This window comes from Colias philodice, chromosome 3, assembly GCF_061535455.1.
Source record: "Colias philodice isolate Cphi_HAF_F1 chromosome 3, ilColPhil1 Martin Lab GWU primary, whole genome shotgun sequence".
Taxonomy (NCBI): Eukaryota; Metazoa; Arthropoda; class Insecta; order Lepidoptera; family Pieridae; genus Colias; species Colias philodice.
The window spans coordinates 1125366-1146023 of NC_143088.1; the positions used below are offsets into that span (position 1 = coordinate 1125366).

At 34.3% G+C, this 20658-nt stretch overlaps 2 protein-coding genes and 1 non-coding gene across 3 annotated transcripts; 2 read left to right on the forward strand and 1 right to left on the reverse strand.

Annotated features, from left to right (window-relative positions):
- Window positions 1-462: 462 nt before the first annotated feature.
- TRNAR-UCU (transfer RNA arginine (anticodon UCU)) lies at window positions 463-535 on the reverse strand. The gene has a single exon. It is a non-coding gene; the product is annotated as a tRNA-Arg (tRNA).
- A 3494-nt stretch (window positions 536-4029) lies between these two features.
- On the forward strand, window positions 4030-5918 carry Inx2 (innexin 2). Its single transcript, XM_089712202.1, has one exon. The coding sequence runs from the start codon at window positions 4136-4138 to the stop codon at window positions 5219-5221; it is 1086 nt and encodes a 361-aa protein (XP_089568328.1). The 5' UTR covers window positions 4030-4135; the 3' UTR covers window positions 5222-5918.
- A 10160-nt stretch (window positions 5919-16078) lies between these two features.
- On the forward strand, window positions 16079-19579 carry LOC149489343 (putative ribosome production factor 1). Its single transcript, XM_089712216.1, has 6 exons — window positions 16079-16242; window positions 16313-16436; window positions 16879-17042; window positions 17521-17725; window positions 18600-18745; window positions 19382-19579. Exons 1-6 carry the CDS (start codon window positions 16217-16219, stop codon window positions 19557-19559), a joined length of 843 nt encoding a protein of 280 aa, XP_089568342.1. The 5' UTR covers window positions 16079-16216; the 3' UTR covers window positions 19560-19579.
- Window positions 19580-20658: the final 1079 nt, after the last annotated feature.

Below are 20658 nucleotides of genomic sequence, written 5' to 3' on the forward strand. Positions count from 1 at the left end.
TCTGAGGCGTTCCATGTAAGGCTTTTTAGCAAGCGAGAGCGCGGAACGAGCGACAAAGAAGCACAATCGAACGTTGTCACGTTCAACTATCGTCAGTAAACCGACTTTACAGACAACCAATTTTTTTTTCAATGTTTTTAATGTATATCCTAGATTCTAGAAGAATAGTTTTACCTATTTTGTTAAGTATTTCATCTATCTATGCTGTTCCATCACAGTTTTATAAGTTCTAACAATTCGTGAGAGTTACAACACAATGGGTCTACCCGTTATGGAGAATCTTCATCCATTGGAGATAAGTCTTGACAAATTTGATTATTTTTTAACCCCCAACCCCCAATAAGCTTAAAAATGTACCTTTTTATATTCTATAAATATATCAAATATTAAAAAATATATGGTCTACAGCATCCATATTGCCACTCAGCATGTTTATTTATTTAATTTGCCAAAAGTTACATTCATCCCTGGTGGGGATCGAACCCACGACCTTTGGATTAGAAGTCCAACGCGCTATCCTCTGCGCCACAGGGACTGATGGACCCTGCCTGAAATACTTCATATGCTTACGTATGTGTAAAAATCTGTTTATTTGCAAGTATATTATCATAAAAGTTATTTTAAACATTACAAATAACAATACAGGACCCTCAAAAGGATGTATTTTTATTATAAATGATTATTTTCATTTGCAAGAAGACTGGAACGAAACAGATGAACCACTCGCAGTTGGCTATTGTACTAGGTATACTTCTGTAACTTCATCAAGTTGGTCTTTGCTCATTGCCATATCAAATTAAAAAAAACTATGCTTCTGTGGTGGAAAGAAGCCTATTGATAATGATGATGATAAAAAAATCATTCTATTATTTATTTATTACACACATTAGTCGTCAACAGGTAAGTAATTTTTGGTGACAATGATTAGAACTGCAATCCATTTCAAATAGGTAACTACTTACATAAAATATTTGTAGCTACAAGCCATTTCCATGATAGTTTTATATATTAACTAGATTTCCGCCCACGTCTTCGCCCGCGTTTTCAAAGGAGAATCCGCATAGTTCCCGTTCCCGTGGGATTTCCGGTATAAAACCTATCCTATGTGTTAATCCAAATTACCCTCTATATGTGTGCTAAATTGCATTGTAATCGGTTCGGTAGAATTTGCGTGAAAGAGTAACAAACACACACACATCCTCACAAAATAGGAAGGAAGTAGGATTAGTAAGTACACAATTTTCTTTTCACATAATTAACATTTTTAAATAAGTATTCTATTATTAATAGCACTATCATTATTATGAAAAAGAGCATCACAAGTCGCAACAGTAGGTGTACCAGAGAAAATTATGCAAAACCTTTCAATAATAGCAGACAAAACCCAAAAATAATACTTAAGTAATAGATAATTCATCTTAGATTCGCAAGATATCATTATCAGCAGAGCGATTTCAATCATCAATTATTTACGAAGAGAAAAGGCTGAATGAATCACAGAAAGAACATACACCAAGGAAGCTTCAGGAAAGAACAGTCTTACATTATCTGTGGTCTTACCGACGGGCCTCTGCCCTCTCAATCTTCCTATTTTCTATCAAATAAACGAACTATAGTCACCAGCCCATGTCATGCTAAATATCTGTCGATAATTGATAAGATAAGCATACACCTTGAAAATAAGTAGGTAAGTTCGACATTTTACTCGACGCGTATTGATAATGCTGATAAATTTTGAGGGATTTTCATAAGAAATGTTGCATTTACGCAATACCTACTATATATTATGAACTCATTTATGTTTTGGGAAGTGAATCATCCTGTTTGCATGTATTTTGATTATGCCGTTGAAGTCATAATTTATTAAGCTTTGTTGAATAATCGTTTTAAGAAATGGTTTCCTATATAACCATAATTATTCCAATCCATGTTTCACGGATAAAAAGTAATAAAGAAATGTCGTATGGATATTTCTGACAATTCTTTGTTATTTTGATCAGATCCTTATTAGGCGCCATTTAACATGAAAACTAATATCTGCATAGAAGTTTTTTGATTTATTATTTAAATCGATAGAAACACTTTTGTTTCTAAAGTTGGAAAAAAGCGGTTTCGTGCAATGGAAAAATATTTGGTTACATTTTGATTAAAACCACCAATAGTCAATAATTATAAAGTATAAGCCACAACAATTTATAAAAGGATAGATAAAATAATTATTGATAAATTAATTGAACAAAATAATATAAAAGTAGACGTTCTAATAACGATAAGAATTCATTTAATTTAACTTGACCCAGTGACGTCATAACCTCTGACATTAGGTCAAGTGCGGGTGATTAGTTTTTGATAGAAACTGTTAAATATACATATATATAAAATGGAAAAGCTTTTTCATTGCAAAAACTTTTCAATCTTTTTCCTCACAGAATATACGTTCTTTGAAAAAATTACTTTTTTTTTATAGGGCGTCAAAAGTCCTCCATTTTGGTTTTCCATAATATTTTTCTTTCTTAGAAAGTTTAAAAAAAAGACGTGTGGCACTCGGGGATTGCCGCGGTAAAGCTATTGCATAGCTTGCCTTCAAGCCACACCTCCCGTCAGAGTGGGGAGCGTGAGGTTTTTTCGTTACGGAATTTCTGGATTCGGTCCCCGCGCTCAAGGCCCGCGATAGAAGCTATGCAATAGCTTAAAAACGAAATTCTTTATGTTTTGGCGCTTAAATTAACTGACAGTACAATGTACATAATACAAAATCTATTGTTATGGGTGTTGTGTATGTGCTTTTAGAGCATATTATGTTATCAGGAACTATTATGAGTAATTATTATTCCCTGTAACGATTTATATTTTGAAGAAATACGGAAATAGCAAATTACAATTTACCTAATCATTTTTCAGAGAATTGGGTAAGTGATTGAAGTAGCTAATTAATATATTATGTAAGTAATTACAATTTAATTTAGTTGAGAGTTAGGTACATAATTTCAATGCGTTGAATTTTTAAATAATAAATATGTAGATATTATTACTATGCTGTACCTACTATTATTAAATCCTACTCAATTGACTAAATATGAAATTTTTATTATTAAAAAAATACTTAATGACAGAGATCCTCAAAGTGTAGATAGGTGAATTCAAAATCCCCAATCCCCTGACCAAAAGCCCACTCGTATCTTTTGTTATTTTCGCAACTTATTCACCACATTCAAGATTTTTCCCAACGATTTCCCAACAAATTCAATTGTGACAAGGAATTTCCTTCTCTCGAGTTCATTCATAATTATTTTACATCGAATTTTGGAAACATGACACAAAAGAGACAGATTTGTTCGTGTTACGAGGACAAAGTGATAAAGGCTGCTTGCAGTTTGCACTGACCGAGAATCGTTTGACAACAAACTCGTTTCGTACCCTCGAACTTTACGATAAATGTGATGTAATCTCAAACGACATTCACTTCCAACGATTGTATACAAATTAGTGCATTTGATAAATCTCTCAATTTTACTCAAACTTCGACATCTTTTAACGTTTCATAATATAAATTTGCCGTGTAATAAAAAACCGTTTAGAAATAAAACCAGATCCGCCGTTGGAACGACTGGTTTGATCGGTGCTTTGATGAAAGCTGAGACATGTTTCATTCTTTGTCGACATGTACGTCATGACTTCGTTTATATTTTCGATCGACGTTTTCGATATTCAAAGAGCTACACGATTATGAAGTGCGATATCGAAAACTATCAAACTTCGGCCGCCTCGACGAATGATACAATCAATTGATAAGTGCGTATTTAATTGTGTCCATCGTGTGTAACGCCGCGAGTAATTTTAATGCTTGTTTTGAGATGCGTAGCTAGCGGCGGCAGCTACCAGATGACGCCACGAATATAGGTGGAAATAGGGTCAGTGCTGTGTCGTTGATCCGAGTGGAGACTGCGACTGCACGCGGCGGGGGCCGCCCCTTGCACCCCGCACCCCGCGCCCCGCGGCCCTCGCGCCGCGTCCCCCTCGACAGTCTTTGCCCCGCTACTGCTAGCATTCTTCATTTGACGCGAGGGCGAAGCGCACGCCCGACTTTTCTATCACCGCGACCGACGCGCCGCGCGCCCGCGGTTAACCACCCGCCATGTTTGACGTTTTTGGCTCTGTGAAGAGCCTCCTCAAGCTCGACTCTGTGTGCATCGACAACAATGTGTTTCGACTCCACTACAAAGCCACCGTGATCATCCTAGTCACGTTCTCACTGCTCGTAACTTCGAGGCAGTACATCGGGGACCCGATCGACTGTATCGTCGATGAAATACCTTTTGCTGTTATGGACACCTACTGCTGGATCTACTCGACGTTCACTATTCCTAACAGACTCGTTGGCCGAGTCGGCAAGGACGTAGTGCAACCAGGCGTCGCATCGCACGTGGACGGACAAGATGAGGTGAAATACCACAAATACTACCAATGGGTCTGCTTTGTTTTGTTCTTCCAAGCGATCCTATTCTATGTCCCGCGTTACCTCTGGAAGACCTGGGAAGGAGGCCGCATTAAGATGTTAGTTCTGGATCTAAATTGCCCGGTTGTTGGGGAAGATTGTAAAAAGGACCGCAAGAAACTGTTAGTAGACTATTTCCATACAAACCTGAATACGCAAAACTTCTACGCTTTCCGTTTCTTTATCTGTGAAGTGCTGAATTTCATAAACGTCGTTGGACAAATATACTTTATGGACTTTTTCTTGGACGGTGAATTTTCGACCTACGGCCGTGACGTTGTCCGCTTCACTGAAATGGAACCTGAGGAACGCGAAGACCCTATGGCAAGAGTGTTTCCTAAAGTGACAAAATGCACATTCCACAAATATGGTCCTTCAGGAACCGTGCAGAAGTTTGACGGATTGTGTGTACTGCCACTTAACATCGTAAACGAGAAAATCTACGTATTCTTGTGGTTCTGGTTCATCATCCTGTCCATTTTGAGTGGCATATCTTTGCTGTATCGCGCAGCCGTGGTGGCCGGACCGCGTGTGCGTCTCTACCTGTTGCGTGCACGTAGCCGCCTCGCTCCGCAAGAACAAGTTGAGACGGTGGCACGGAAATTGCAAATCGGCGATTGGTTCGTTTTGTACCAACTCGGAAAGAATATCGATCCGTTGATATACAAAGAACTGATGGGCGACCTAGCGGCGAAGTTCGAGGGGAACGACAAGGACACAGTGTAGTTTGAAAGAAGACAGTGGTAGTGACGTGTTAGTGGGCTAGGGCCGGGTCGCGGGCGCAGTGCGGCAACGCCGGCCGCCGCGCTACCTGCGCGCACCGCGCCCGCTCGCGCCGGGAGCGGCCGCGCGTCCACATTCCAATACTGCTCGCACGGGGAACGACCTCAGCCGAGCCAGTCATTATATTCCAGAACCGCTTTAACTCTTTATGCTACTGAAATTATATAAGATTGTACTCCCGGCCGATTAGACTGATGCGTGCCTCTGCACGCGTGCATTTAGAGTAACATTTTTAGGGCATGTTTACAATAGTCGTAGCATAGGTAGATCTCGTGCCTTCGTTTTGTATTTTAATTATACGTGTGTTAGTTGCGAGAGCGTTGAAGGAACGTTTCATTGTGATATGTAATTATTATTATATCTAAATTAAGTGTTTATCGTGACGATGGATGTGAGTGGAAGACGGCTTATTCCTAAGTTTAGGTACCTATTTAGTTATCTAATGAAATATCTTTGTTATCGAATGTTATACTCGATACGATATTGTATAAAGCAATAATGAACTTTAGGAAAATCAATTGTTTGTATTAATGGACAACATTGTAATTTTTACTAATTAATACTTGTCTATATACTTTTATACTGACGAAATCGAGTCGACTATGGTTGATATTTTCTGAATATATTTACTGCCACATTATGTTGTTGTTTTATTATGTAACTTTGAATTTATCACTCAGGTTATTTCAGTAATCTCTAACGACATGACATACAAAGGTAATAAACATGAAGCGAACAAAGATTTCGTTTACTTCCTATCCTTTGTTAGTCAATTGTAGCTAGTGCTGCCATCTAGTGAGAGCAATACACAACACAGATGGCAGTGTTATCATGAATTGATAACTATCTTTTTGTAGTATCTCTTCTAAGAAATTTAATAGAATGATAGTTTAGATATAAGTATTATATTTTGTGTGGATTAGGTATTTTAATGCATTGAAGGTATAAACGTAAAAAGTATTTTTTTATTGTCGGAAAAGCGCTAAAAATTGAGAACCTCTGTCGTTTTTGGGAACGTCGATTTTATTTCACTGTTTTAGTCTCTATAAAGATATTTTCTGTGAACCTAATTTGAAACGGTTGTTTCAAATTTTCCAAAACTAGTAGTACTAGTAGACTGCTCGCATTTTTATAACAAAATAATAATATAAGGGAAATTTTAGCATATTTAGCGCGAACTTTCTTCGTATCGTTTGGTAATTCCAATTCATTTACCCGCTACCTGACATTTAATATTATGACCTAAGATTATGACTATAATGATTATTATATGTCAGCCATAATTATACACTTTACAGTAATCTATGTAATTATAAATAATGCTGTTATAACTAAATGATACTTATTGTGTAATAGGTTACGATGAAATATTAATAAATTCTTAAAATAATGGGTTCCCTTAGTATGCATAATTATCTAATCTTTCAACTAATAATGTCAATGTACCGGTGGAATTTTGTTACATCTGAGAAAGGGAAAGTACCCTTCATACTGTAGATAGAAAATTTTACTTCAACATTCCATTATTTTTGTCAAGAAATAAAACGACATTCGAAGGTGAAAATTTTCTTGTTCCACCCAGAAAACAAAACAACTAAAATCAATTATAATTACATTCTGTAATTCGAAGCGAGCTTGAGTATTATAATGAAATTGCTCAAACTAACTTGATAAATCCAAATCCACCATCCACCAAAATTTGGCGATAGGCCTTCTTTTCTGCAAGTCCGCTGTCCAAATTCTATCATTAACTATGCAAAAATGATTCAGTCCTTTTTGTTCTAAATAACCTAATTAAGCTTAGATATAAGCGAGTTTAAGAGGAGGTTTAAATTTGGTTACAATACACACCATAACGTAATCTGATTATATAATTAACATTTAAAAAGAATAATATGAGCACATTATATTTAAACACTCTTAACAATTAGAATTAGGTAAAACTTAAGCGATTCTCAGAATTTACGATCACTAAAGTTAAGACAATATTCATAATCATTCATATTCTCAAAGCAAAAGCTAATACTTGTATTACCTGAAACATCAATACACTGTGAGTTGGTTTCTTTGAATCTCAATCCTCCATTATTTGCTGTGCTCTTTAAACAAAAGCTTAGGCCGTGTGAAAGTTGTTTTAAAAACTGGTCAGGTACGGAGTATTGTTTGTTAAATCTACAGGCGTGTTGGGTCTTGAAATAGCTGACTAGTGTGTTGACCTGGCTTCGTTTCAGTTTAGGAAACAGTAACATTCAGGAGTATTATATATTATAAGTTATAACATATAGGTGAAAGACGTATTCGAGTCTCGTCTTTCGATCAAATATTTTCTTTCGCAGTATAAAAATAAAAGCAACGTGCTCGAATAAAACGTTAAATAGGAAAGAAACTTTTATGAGAATTTAAGAATGTTCAATATTATATACAACTGGACAATATGGAGTAACTAGCTTTCCGCCCGCGGCTTCGCCCGCGTTTTGAAAGAAAAACCCGCATAGTTCCCGTTCCCGTGGGATTTCCGGGATGAAACCTATCCTATGTGTTAATCCAAGTTACCCTCTATATGTGCGCTTAATTTCATTGTAATCGGTTCAGTAGTATTTGCGTGAAAGAGTAACAAACACACACACACACATCCTCACAAACTTTCGCATTTATAGTATTAGTAGGAAGTAAGAAATTTAATCAGGGTAGACTGAAATTACGACGCGCTCCTATTTACCTACCTATACACAAAGGTTATTGCTTTAAAATATACTATAATATAGTATCTGTAAGCAATGTATGTATAGTACGTACATTTAATATTACCCTAAACCTTAGATCATTAAGTAATGATCTAAGCCCTAAACCGATGAAATGAAGCTTTCTTAAAATCTTAAACAGACATGTTCAAAGAAGCTTAACTTTGCCATAAAATTTATAAAGCATTGATAAACGATTTATAGGAAAGCTTAAATAATAATCCCTGTCTCTGTTGACCGTTCAATTTATTTATTTATTACTCTTTAATAAAACTATACATGGGAAACTTATTGCTAATTTATACAAAACAAAACAAGAAAAGTATAGTTTATTAGGCGGCCTTATCACTTAGAAGTGATCTCTTCCAGGCAACCTGGGCAAAAGGTAACAAGCTAACTGAAATTACGATGGTAGGTAGAAAAAAAAATCAATCCCTCTGTGTCTTGTCTGTGTAGTCAATTAGTTTTTTGTTCATGTACACTATGACCTACAGATATTCGTAACCTGAAAGAGTACATGTGAAGCGTACATGTTAACTGGTCTAAACCCAATCCCATCATCATTAGAATATAAAAGAATTATGCTATTATTCTATACTGCATATTGTTAAATCCTATGTACAGAAATAACTCCATAATAGTGGACTCCTTTGTTAATCTAGCATGTTAACAATTGTAGACGTCGGATGACACAATTACAGGCGGCCCTGGGCTCCGTGGCTCTGTTTCCGTATTATATGATTACTATTCATGAAATTATCAGCTGTTTTCCCGCGAAAATTATACGTCACTTAACAGATAACGTTTCGCGGGAACTTGCACAGATATTATAGTAATGACTAATGACATTGTGCAGCTATATTTGGTAGTTGTTACTTTAATGCACATAGTAATAACTTTTTCAGTTTCAACACATTAGGCTGAGGCCCACCAAGGATTTTTCCCGCAAGAGGTAAGCCGCTAAACCACAATACCGCCCAAGATGCACACACTATATTAATGGTTGTGCCTTCAATATTCATTATTCATGGTACATTTAACTGATCCGTGATACAGGTGTTCTATGAAAAACTAATTATGTGCAAATTCGTGGTTTAAATTTAAGTCGCGAGAAAAAAAGTGAAGCCACTTCGAGAACCATGGCGATTTTGCTTAGTCTAGGCCTTATAAGTAGGTACTTAATTGTAAATTTATGAATTATACATTTAAAATTATTAAAAAATAAATTACAAAAATATTTGGTAGACCGTATTCTATATTTTCTTAAATATAATAAAAATAGATATATTTCATCTATCTTCAATTTCTGAACAATATACAAATGTAAGTAATTAGGTAATTCCTTGCTATAAACTTTTTACGAAGTGCATGTCGAATATTGCGTGCCTAGACAAACGTGATAACATGACGTCATCTCCGCTCATGCAGGTGCTATGTTATGTAATTTTATACGTTGATATTCAATAGCTTTATGCTTAGTTTTGCTGCAAATAAAAAAATAAAGATATTGGTACTTATTTTTTTTTTTTTGTTATTTAACCCAGTTGTTACTATCGTTCTTTTAAAAGGACGCACCACAAATAAAATTATTATTAACAATGAGGGCATTTTTGAAAAAAATGTTTATATTCATTTGGCACCTCACGGTTGTAGGAATTGGAAAATTAAAGTATTGTGTCGTTTTATAACAGTGGTATATTTTTAAATTATTTTAGAATTTCTGCTATTTTCCATTGATAAATCAAGTTAAATGTATTATCAATAAATTACAACAAATTACTTGATTTATTTTAAATACACGTAATTTGAAACGTGTTTTATCAGAAATATATATTACCTACTATTAGATTACATTTTATTTGTGATATTTATGCAGTTTTAATTGCCGTTCTTTTAAAAGGCCAGTAGTAATATGTACTACTACAGAGTACTTTTTTGCGCATGCACTCTTCGAAGAGCATCACAGCATCGACGAAGCCATGGTGCCCTACTATGACGGCCATCCATGCAAGCAATTCATAAGATGGAAACCGATAAGATGGGGGTATGAATTTTGGATCGCGACACGGTTAGGTTGCATAGTTTGGTGTGATCTATATTCCATACCAAGGACAATCGAATGATGTTGGTAATAAAAACAAATACCAAAAGCCTCTGGGATTGGGTGCAAGCGTTGTATTACAGTATGCCGATGTAATGCGACAAATATAGGGCAAAGCCGCATTCCATTTATTTTTTGACAACTTTTTTACGTCCATTCATCTCATTGATGAACTTCGAGTACGAGGAATAAAGGCTACTGGCACAGTACGTGAAAATCGCATCGCGAAATGCCCTTTGCCTTTGAGAATTGAAAAAGACACCACAAGGTACATTCAAACATCAATCGACCAGAGTAGAACAAATTTATTTTGCAAATGAAATGATAACAGTGTTGTGACTGTTGCATCAAACTCTGATACGATTCAGCCTGTGTCTACGGTAAAGAGATTTTCACAACAACAGAAGAAAAATATAGTTGTCGTAAAAAAAGTACGAGAAAATAGGAGGGGTGGACAGATCCGACCAGAGCATCGGTTTGTACAAGACATCTATCAGAGGCTAGAAGTGGTATTTTTCTTTGACTTGTCATGGACTAGATATGGCAATACATAATTCTTGGCAAATATATAAGTAAAAGGGGGCCATTATGATTATCTCCACATTCATAGAAGTGTTGGAACTGCTCTGCTCGAAACATATGAGGTACGTAAAGGTGCTATGGTTTCCGGAAACCTCTGGATTTGATGGAAAAGATCACATCATTAGGTACAGAGACAAGCAGCTTCAGTGTATAGAATGTCACAAGAAAGCCAATTTCTATTGTCCAAAATGTAATGTAACCTTGCATCCTAAATTATGTTTTGAAAACTTTCATATTGCTACATAAATATATGTGAAATGTATGATGTCATTTTAATATCATAGTCTACCTACTTAGTAGTACATATTACTACCGTCCTTTTAAAAGTACACCATTTTCCGAGATTTCCACAATAGATAAAATTTTTATACTATTTTTCCAGTTAAACTTTTTGCAATATGGACACAATATGTAAATTTCACCTTAATATGATAATAAAAATTGTTTCAGTAACATCTGGGTTAAAAAAACAATTGACAGTTGTAGAAGTTAATAGGGCATTTTAACAGTGATCTAATTATTTTCAGTTGTTATATTGCCTTGTTTTTAAATAATTAAATGACGTAGGTATTTCCAATTCCCAATGTCCTTATAATAGGTAGGTGTGTCCGATAATAGGTATAGAATCAAATCATTTTTAAAGTTTGGTGTCATTGAACATTTTTTTAACAACACATATTTTTAATAAATATAAATTATTATAACATGTAAGTATATTTAACAAATCAGAAAGAAAATATTCTAAATGTTATAGATACATTCATAGAAGTCGATTACAAATGAATGCAACAGAACAAGGAAGTATCCACTAAAAGAACTTTGACCACCAATTTGTATACGTAATCAAGATTAACATATTTTAACTATAATTTGTAAGTACAACTCTTGCTATAATTGCCTTGAACTAAAACCTACTTATTGTTATCATTGCTATTCAATAAAACACGTTTTATCCATCAGTGCATATTATGCACTTTGTACTTGCAATCAATACTTTTATAATTAACTAGCTAATGCCCGCAGCTTTGCTTGCGTCTTTTTTTTTTTGTATTTTTGTATTTTTTTGTCCATGAATAGGGAAAACCGTTATTATATTAACTAAATCATTTTGAGCTTTATCTTTTTAAACATGTATAACTAAAAGCATTTAACTTTAACTGATAAAAAATGTAGCCTATATTATGGTTGGTGAAAAAATGTTGAAAACTCTTCAAAATTTTTGAGTCAGCCATTGTCAGCTAAATAATCATGTAAGTACTTAGAAACAAAAATTTAAATCACGTTGTTTTTTTTTCTCAATCTTAATAAAATACTAAATAGGATAAAATAAACGTATATAATGCATTTTATTGCATGCTAAACAAAATAGAAACAACAATGCAGCTATATGCAGGTGGCCGCAGACTACCTGTGAATTTGTGCTGTGTCAGAAAACATCATGAAATACCCTCGGGTAGGTAATCTCACCTGTTTCTAGACTTTTGTCTTATGTCTTATTTTTAACCACCTCCACGAAAATGTGCCAATTAATGTTACGACAAAAATTTTGTCTAAAAACAAGTGGTTAGATTTTATGAGGTGGTGTGATTATTTTTAATTTTATTTTAATTAATGAAGGACTCTGCTGTAAAACGCATAGGTAGATTTTATTTGTGTTTGAATAAAAAAAATCATATTTTTTTATCGACGATTTTAGAAGAACTTATGACGACGCGACGGCACAAAAGATGCACTTCCAATTATTAAGAAACTTCTACGTATTATAAAAAAAATGTTTCATAAGAATAAGTAATCATGAAGTAGGTAATCTTATATATAAAAATGAATCGCAAAATGTGTTGGTAAGCACATAACTCGAGAACGGTTGAACCGATTTCGATAATTCTTTTTTTATTATATTCCTGGAAGTACGAGGATGGTTCTTATGTAGAGAAAACGTAAACATGTACCACGGGCGAAGCCGGGGCGGACCGCTAGTCTTATATATAAAAATGAATCCCAAAATGTGTTGGTAAGCGCATAACTTGAGAACGGCTGAACCGATTTCGATAATTCTTTTTTTATTATATTCCTTGAAGTACGAGGATGGTTTTTATGTAGAGAAAACGTAAATATGTACCACGGGCGAAGCCGGGGCGGACCGCTAGTCCCATATAAAAGTATAATGACTAAAGATGCCGTTACTCCTAATCAATCAATTTTGTGATAATTGCCTCCAGATGCAAACGTATCGCTGTCAGCTGTGAGCGTGGCTATTAAATGTCTTTATTACTGTAAAGATTGAGGCACAATTATCTCAAACAAGAACATGGGCGTAGCCACGGTGGGGCAGGGTGGGGCGCTTGCCCCACCCTGGCTCTGACCTGGAAGGTACCTAACTAAACCTAAAAAACTAAACTATCTAGGTACTGACTACAAAACTTATCCGTAAGAAAATTCACACTCGAAAGTCGTCAGTCAACACAAAAAAACTACTGTTAGCCCACTAAATAAAGTTATTTTTTTTAGCTAACCTCGCACACAATTTCCGATCCAATTTCAATTTTGGGACACTTAACTTACTGACCATAAAATCACAAAATGCTGACAGATGCAGGTGGAGGCTCGCTAGCAATCTTAAAGAAAAGATTTTGACCGATATCTCGGAAACTATCCACTTTAGGGCAATAGTTATTTAAACTTTTTTGTAGAGAGTAAAATTTCGCATCTTTAATACCCTGTAAACTTTTTTGTAAAACTTACCGTTTACGATTTATGGCTTATTTAATGAACCGGTTTATCGCTTTTCGCTAATAACTTTTCAAATATTGTATTAATCAAATACAATTATATGCTATCTATCCATTTTTTAAGATCAATTTATTCTCTACAACTCTTATTGTTATTTAACGTTTAATGTTGGACTACCGGGCTTAAAATATAAAATGTCAAGGTATGCATAGCATATTATAATTGTACAAATTCAATGTTCTGTAGTTCTTAAAAAATAATAGTTTATTTCCTCACCTGTAATAGAAAAGGACTTTTTAAATATTTAATTTATTATATTTCGTACAACAATAATTTTGAGTAATTATTTTATATTCGGATGCAAGAATAAAATAAAAGAAAACGAAAGGAGAATGTTTTAAAAAATGCGTTACAAATATCCACTTGCATTGGATATCTCTTCTTCTTCTTCATTACATCCGTAAAAAAAACTTGTGCTGCCGAGTCACTCGCCGTGCGCCGGCATTTCTACATTAAACGGTCTACAACTCAAAAAGTATGGGCACTAGACAAAAAAGTTTCAAAAGTTGTAGAGAATAAAGTGATCTTAAAAAATGCATTTTTTTTATGAATCCAATATTTTAAGAGTTAGTAGCCAATAACGATTAACCGGTTCATTAAATAAGCCATAAATCGTACACGTTTAGTTTTACAAAAAGTTTACAGGGTATAAAAGATGCGAAATTTTACGCTCTATAAGAAGTCTAAATAACTATTGCCCCAAAGTGGATACTTTCCGAGATATCGGTCAAAAAGTTTTCTTTAAGATTGCGAGCGAAGCTCCACCTGCATCTGTTAGCATTTTGTGATTTAATGTTCAGGGAGTGATCCTTCTAAACTAACCTAAAACAAAAATGAAATTGGATCGGAAATTTAGTGCGAGGTAAATCCTTTAATTACTGGGATAGGTTAAAACATTTAAAATGGTTTAATTTTCCATTTACATAGACATGTTTAGTATATATATTTTATTGTTAAAAATAAATTAATACATACATCATATTATTGTATGATGTAGAGAGATAAACTATACAAATATAGTAAGTAGCCCCAACCATATTTTTAGGGTTCCAAACCACAAAAAGAAAAAACGGATCACTTTGTTGTCCATCTGTCTGTCTATCAATAACCTTTTTCTCAGGAATGCGTGGAGGTATCATGCTGAAGTTGTGAAAAAATTAAAAACTACTACTACTACCCAACGCAATCAAATTGATACAGCCGGTTTTGCTGAAATTTTTGACATTCGCAAGGGTCGAAACTCGAAAGGAATCAAAACCTACAGGGTACTTCCCGTGAACCCATAATCTTGAAATTTTGTATTAAGTAACGCCTTATAGCGCAGATAGAGGAAAAATTGCGAAGTCTAAATTTAAAATTACAACATATAAAAACATGTTTTGTATGGGACCCACGGTGCGCGAATCCGATTCTCACTTGGCCGGTTTTTTGGTTGTATCTACTATTAACTACATCCATGTAGTGCGATGTGCGATCTGTGAAAATTTGCAGCATAAACGGCTATTTCTTTTGATTGTGTTGGTTTATAAGTTTGATTTTTTCACAGCTTCACGAGACGGTAGACTTTAGTATTCATATTAATTTCAGCTTGATACCGCCACGTGTTCCTTAGAATAAAGGTTTTTTTAGACAGACAGACAGACAGACAGACAATAAAATTTTCGTTTCGTTTTTTTCCTTTTGAGGTCCGAAGCCCTAAAAATTTACCGGGTTAAGACCTCGGATATAGTTGCTAGTTACATATTTTTTTTTTTTGTTGCCCCACCCTGAGCTCATGGCTGGCTACGCCCATGAACAAGAAACAGCTTAGGTTTATATTATAAAGTATTTTTTGAAAGTAAAAACTTTACACACCATTATTAAAACTATATAAAATACCAAATTGACTAGTCATTTATGTTTATTATTATAAACGTTATTCCTTCTAATAGCAATAGTTACATATCTAATTATATGTTACTGTGCTATTCTCAAGTGCATCAAAAAATTAAAAAACATTAAAACCAATAAATTTCTTAATGAAAAGTTAAGCCAATAAGCGGGTTCAGTCAATTTATAAACAATATTTTTCTCCCGGTGTATCCTCATCGTTACTTTAATAAAGACATCGTATAACGTAATGTCAACATGTTTAAAGCAATTGGGGTAATCAAAATATTTTCTTAAGATAATGCTGAATGTGACAGTCTTATTCATCTACAGCAAATAAACATTGAAATAATTGCTATAGCTTACACAAAAAATGCAATGCTTGATGCTGAATGATTACAAATGTTTATCTAACAAAAATCCGATCATACGTATAGTGGTCATCTAGCCTTAGGTACCTAGGTAGTTTTGAGGTAATCTATGAAGGATATTATAAATATAGGCATTTTTATCAATAAACATTCAACAAATATGACACAAATTATTGATCTTTTGTCGTTTAATAAATAATTCGCTGATTTTTTTTTAATAATATTTTATGATTCCCAATTCCCAAAAAACAAAAAACCCTGTAGCCAGGGCTCGCTGTGCTCAAAATAAACAATTGTCTCTGCTTTTTTTGTCACTGTCAGTTGTCAAATGTCCCATGTCAATTGTCATTGTCATCAATAAAAACGTCTCTCTCACGTGTTTTAAATTTTTATTTAGATTTTGTTGAAACTTGAAAACAATTCAAAAAATACCCACAAAACTTATTAAGTACATAAGAACTACCAGTTAGTATTTTATATCACAATGGCGCGCGGTAAGGAAAAGAAAAAGTAAGTACAAACAGTTTACCCATCGTGTTATTTATTTGTAAACATTTATTAATGCTTATTCTTATTGTAGACGCAAGTTGGAGAAGAAGCAAGAAGGTGACGATGTACCCAAGAAAGTGCCGCATACCTTGGAATCCTTACGAGAGAAGGATGAAACTATGCTTGCAAATGTTGAGGCAGAGGAGCAGGAAGAGGTTAGAATTTTCAGTTTGTTATTAATCAACGATTATCGATGGATAAAGTTAACAAGTTAAATATTCTTCTTACTTTTCTGCTTATATTTATAAAAAATCCACTATTTTATATGCAGATAAAGTTTTATAGCTTTTAATGAATAAACTGAAAGCTTACCAAATTTCTTGTAAAAGTGTAATGTTTCCCTTTTTCTATGTAGCTTGGACTGAATTGGTTTTAATATTATATTCCATGTTGAAACTGTTAGAAGAATAATAGTTTTCTTTTCCTCTATGTATGAAAATTACTTTCAAAGAGTTAAAATTTGCATTAAATACTAATAAGTAATTACTTCCAAACTGTTTATCTTCTTTATATTGTGAGTAAAAAAAATCTCACTTTACAAACAAGACTCAAATACTAATAATAATATTCTTAAAAATGCATTGTTATATGTTTCAGGCACAAAAAGACATGGAGCTTGACGAACTGTCATCATACTTTGAAAATTCATACGAACCTAAAGTACTAATTACATATTCGGACAACCCTCACACAAAAACTAGGATATTTGGAAAAGAATTAATGAGGATAATACCTAACTCTATAGCTAGGTATAGGCAGAGGTAAGATATTGGTTATCTACTATATAAAAATAAGTCGGGTTTTCCTTCCTGAAACTATAACTCCAGAACGCACGAACCGATTTCCACGGTTTTGCACTCGTTGGAAAGGTCTCGGGCTCCGTGAGGTTTATAGCAAAGAAAAGGTGTCTCTGGTGGCGAAACGGAGTTCGTCCGGTTTGCTAGTTAATTATAGGTAGTATTCATATTCACATAGTGAGAGTTTCTGTATTGAAATCATAAAATATTTTATGAATAATTTGCGTATTAAAATATTTAGTGAAAGAAATACTGCAACCACAATAAGTTCAAACAATTTTTGTCACATACAACTTTGTCTGCTTTCAAACACTTTTTTGCTATAGGAAAAGCAATATAATCAATTTGTAACATGGAGTTAGTGTTGAATTAAACAGGACAATATTAAAGCCTATATTTAATTATACACAAAGAAAATCAAATGTTTAATTAATGTCCGCAGATCGTCAGTAAAACGTATATGCCAATCAGCAATCCGCGAGCAAGTGACAGACGTAATCATAGTGAACGAGAACCAGAAGCAGCCCAATGGCTTCCTGCTCATACACCTTCCTAACGGACCAACCGCACACTTTAGACTCTCAAGTTGCAAGATAACGCCGGAGTTGAGGAAGGATTATAAGGAGATTACTAATCATCGGCCTGAGGTGAGGATTTTATATATTTACTAGCTTTTTTAGAGAAAACCCCGCATAGTTCCCTTTCCCGTGGGATTTCCGTGATAAAACCTATCCTATCTCTCAAGTTGGATCGAACTGCACATGGTGTGCGAATTTTATTATAATCGGTTAAGTGAAGTGTAAGACAAACATTGTGACACGAGATTTATATAATACTACTACATATTAACCCATTGACCACCGAGCGGCCCGATCGGGCCGAGACACAATAGATTTTCTATTGTGTCTGTGATCCGAGGACTGACGGATTAAGATTACACTTTATCTTAATACAATCATTAAATAACAAGAAACAATAAAAAGAAAATATGAAGGATGTGTTCTGTTGATGTGATATAATGTACTTGTTAAAGACGGATATATCATCTTTTTATTTGCATATTTTCGATGCTTCTTCCAGATTTGCGATCAAATTCTGGAATTTTGTAATGCTAGAGAGAAATGAGTTTTTTTGCTCTAGCTTTTCGCTGCGGTCATTCTGCCCAGTGTCTTTTACGTGATTGACACACATACAAACAGATAATCAGACAATCAAACAACCAGTTTTTTTTTTACCAGTCATATTGGAGTTTATACAACATCCAAATTGCATGTAATGTACGGAAGTGGTCTAGTTACTATTTTATTATTGAAGTGAAACTTCTTTAGGCGTGTTGAGAGTAAAATTGCAGGATCGCATCATGGAGCAAAGCGACGTTTGTGGTATCTTTAAATCTTGCCAAAGATGTTTCACTTCTGACAAGTGTGCTCGGCAGACACGCTCTTTTTTGTAGAGATAATAAATATTATTCTATCGATTAAAAACAAATGTAATATAATGTGATGTGTGTACACTGTACAGGTGATACTAAACAACTTTAGCACGCGTCTCGGTCTCACAGTGGGTCGAATGCTCGGCGCACTGTTCCACTACGAGCCCCAATTTCGAGGCCGCAGAGCTGTTACCTTTCACAATCAACGGGATTATATATTCTTTAGGCATCATAGGTGAGTTCGTATTGTCGAATATTCTATTTTAGATGTATAGGAATAGGATATAAAAGAAATAATATAGCTTTCTGCAGTCAGCATGTAAAAGAAGATTGTTGTAATAACTTTTACTTTGTAACAATGGAGTAAAAAAAGTATAGTTATTGTGCAATAAACCAAGAACATAAAATAATAATTTTACAATAAACAAAAGCACAAAGGGTGGCCTTATCACTATGCAGTGATTTCTGCCAGGCGTGTATGAAATGAAATGAAAATTTATTTGTTTGAATTTTTATAATCTTCTTCTTATATATAAAAATGAATCGCAAAATGTGTTGGTAAGCGCATAACTCGACAACGGCTGAACCGATTTCGATAATTCTTTTTTTATTATATTCCTTGAAGTATGAGGATGGTTCTTATGTAGAGAAAACGTAAACACGTACCACGAGCGAAGCCGGGGCTGACCGCTAGTTAGTAATAAATTTCACGTCCGCACAATTCGCCAACAAATTGGCATAAAAATATTTATATTATGCTTATTTAATTTTATAATTTAAACTAATTTACGTAAGTTATTATTTACATTAGTTCATCAGATATGTATGTAATTAATAATTATACATTTCTTATGTTTACTTTTTTTTTCAGATACGAGTTCACATCAGACGGCAAGCGGGCGAAGCTCCGTGAACTAGGACCAAGATTCACACTCAAACTGATTTCACTGCAACAAGGCACGTTCGACTCCAAGCGAGGCGACTACGAGTGGATCATAGCGGGACGACGGCACCAACTCGAAACTTCGAGAAGAAAGTTCTTTTTGTAGAAATATACTGTTTGATTTTATGTGGTGTTTTATTTTTGGGTTGTGTCATTTACATATTTGGTAAAATAAGTTATTTATGGTTATGGAGATTGGTAGAATCTTTATTCTTTATATAATTTGCCGTGATGTAATCATGTAACTATTAACTACATTTTATATAAATAACAAGAGAACGAAATGTTTTCCGAAAAATCGATTAACAAAATATAAGGAGTAACTAACTGAGGCTATTGTTTATACCGATATCAGGAACATTAGGATTAAAATTAAATTCACGCGCGCGCGTGAAGCCGCGGGGCGCAGCTAGTCAATTAATAATCGAGATAATAATTTTTATTTACAAATACGTTGATAAAATTCAACCAATATATTTATAATGTAAACCGAAATATTTTATGAAATCGATTGATGGATAAATATTTGTGATTATATTTTCACACAACGTTTTAATAGAGAACCAGTTTACACACTTGGCTACAACTATTTTCATTACGAAAATTCTGCGTGAATTCGTATTTATGTATTGTCGCAATCCCGACTCCCGAGTCCCGACACTCCGATTTCTTTATTAATGAAAAATTGGTCAATTGCGAGTCGAAGTCGACTGAACGAGCTGCATTAAAAAAGTCACCCGTGCCAATAGTTGCTTTACTTCGGTTTTTTATTACTTGTTGTTACATGGTTGTTACAGCACCAACTTATGAACATCTATGAATTTTTCAACTGTCTGTTATCACGGTTCATGAGATACATCATACAATAATTCATAGGTACTCACATAGATGCAAATAAACATTCGTGTGTGACAAAGTACAAACGAACTTCTCCTAAATTAAAATTAATTAGTAAAAAAGTTTAGACTAGACGAGCGTGTAAATGTGATTTAATTGAACAGTCAATTTATACATTTAATCGTTATTCGTAAATCCATAACTTCTAGGTTTCGTACAAAAGCTATTGCACATATCCACCCTGCTAGGCCGCTAGATTCGTTATGCGCATAGAGTAAAGTAATACTGTGGGAAGTTATGCGGTTTTGCGCATTGCATTGGCGTAAAACTCATATCACTATCTCTATACTGAGATTCACATACATCGA

Coding starts and splice junctions, on each gene's coding strand:
- Inx2 (XM_089712202.1), top strand. CDS start 4,136: ATGTTTGACGTTTTTGGCTCTGTGAAGAGCCTCCTCAAGCTCGACTCT.
- LOC149489343 (XM_089712216.1), top strand. CDS start 16,217: ATGGCGCGCGGTAAGGAAAAGAAAAA. Junction 17,726..18,599: donor TTACTAATCATCGGCCTGAG/GTGAGGATTTTA, acceptor TACACTGTACAG/GTGATACTAAACAACTTTAG. Junction 18,746..19,381: donor ATATTCTTTAGGCATCATAG/GTGAGTTCGTAT, acceptor TTTTTTTTTCAG/ATACGAGTTCACATCAGACG.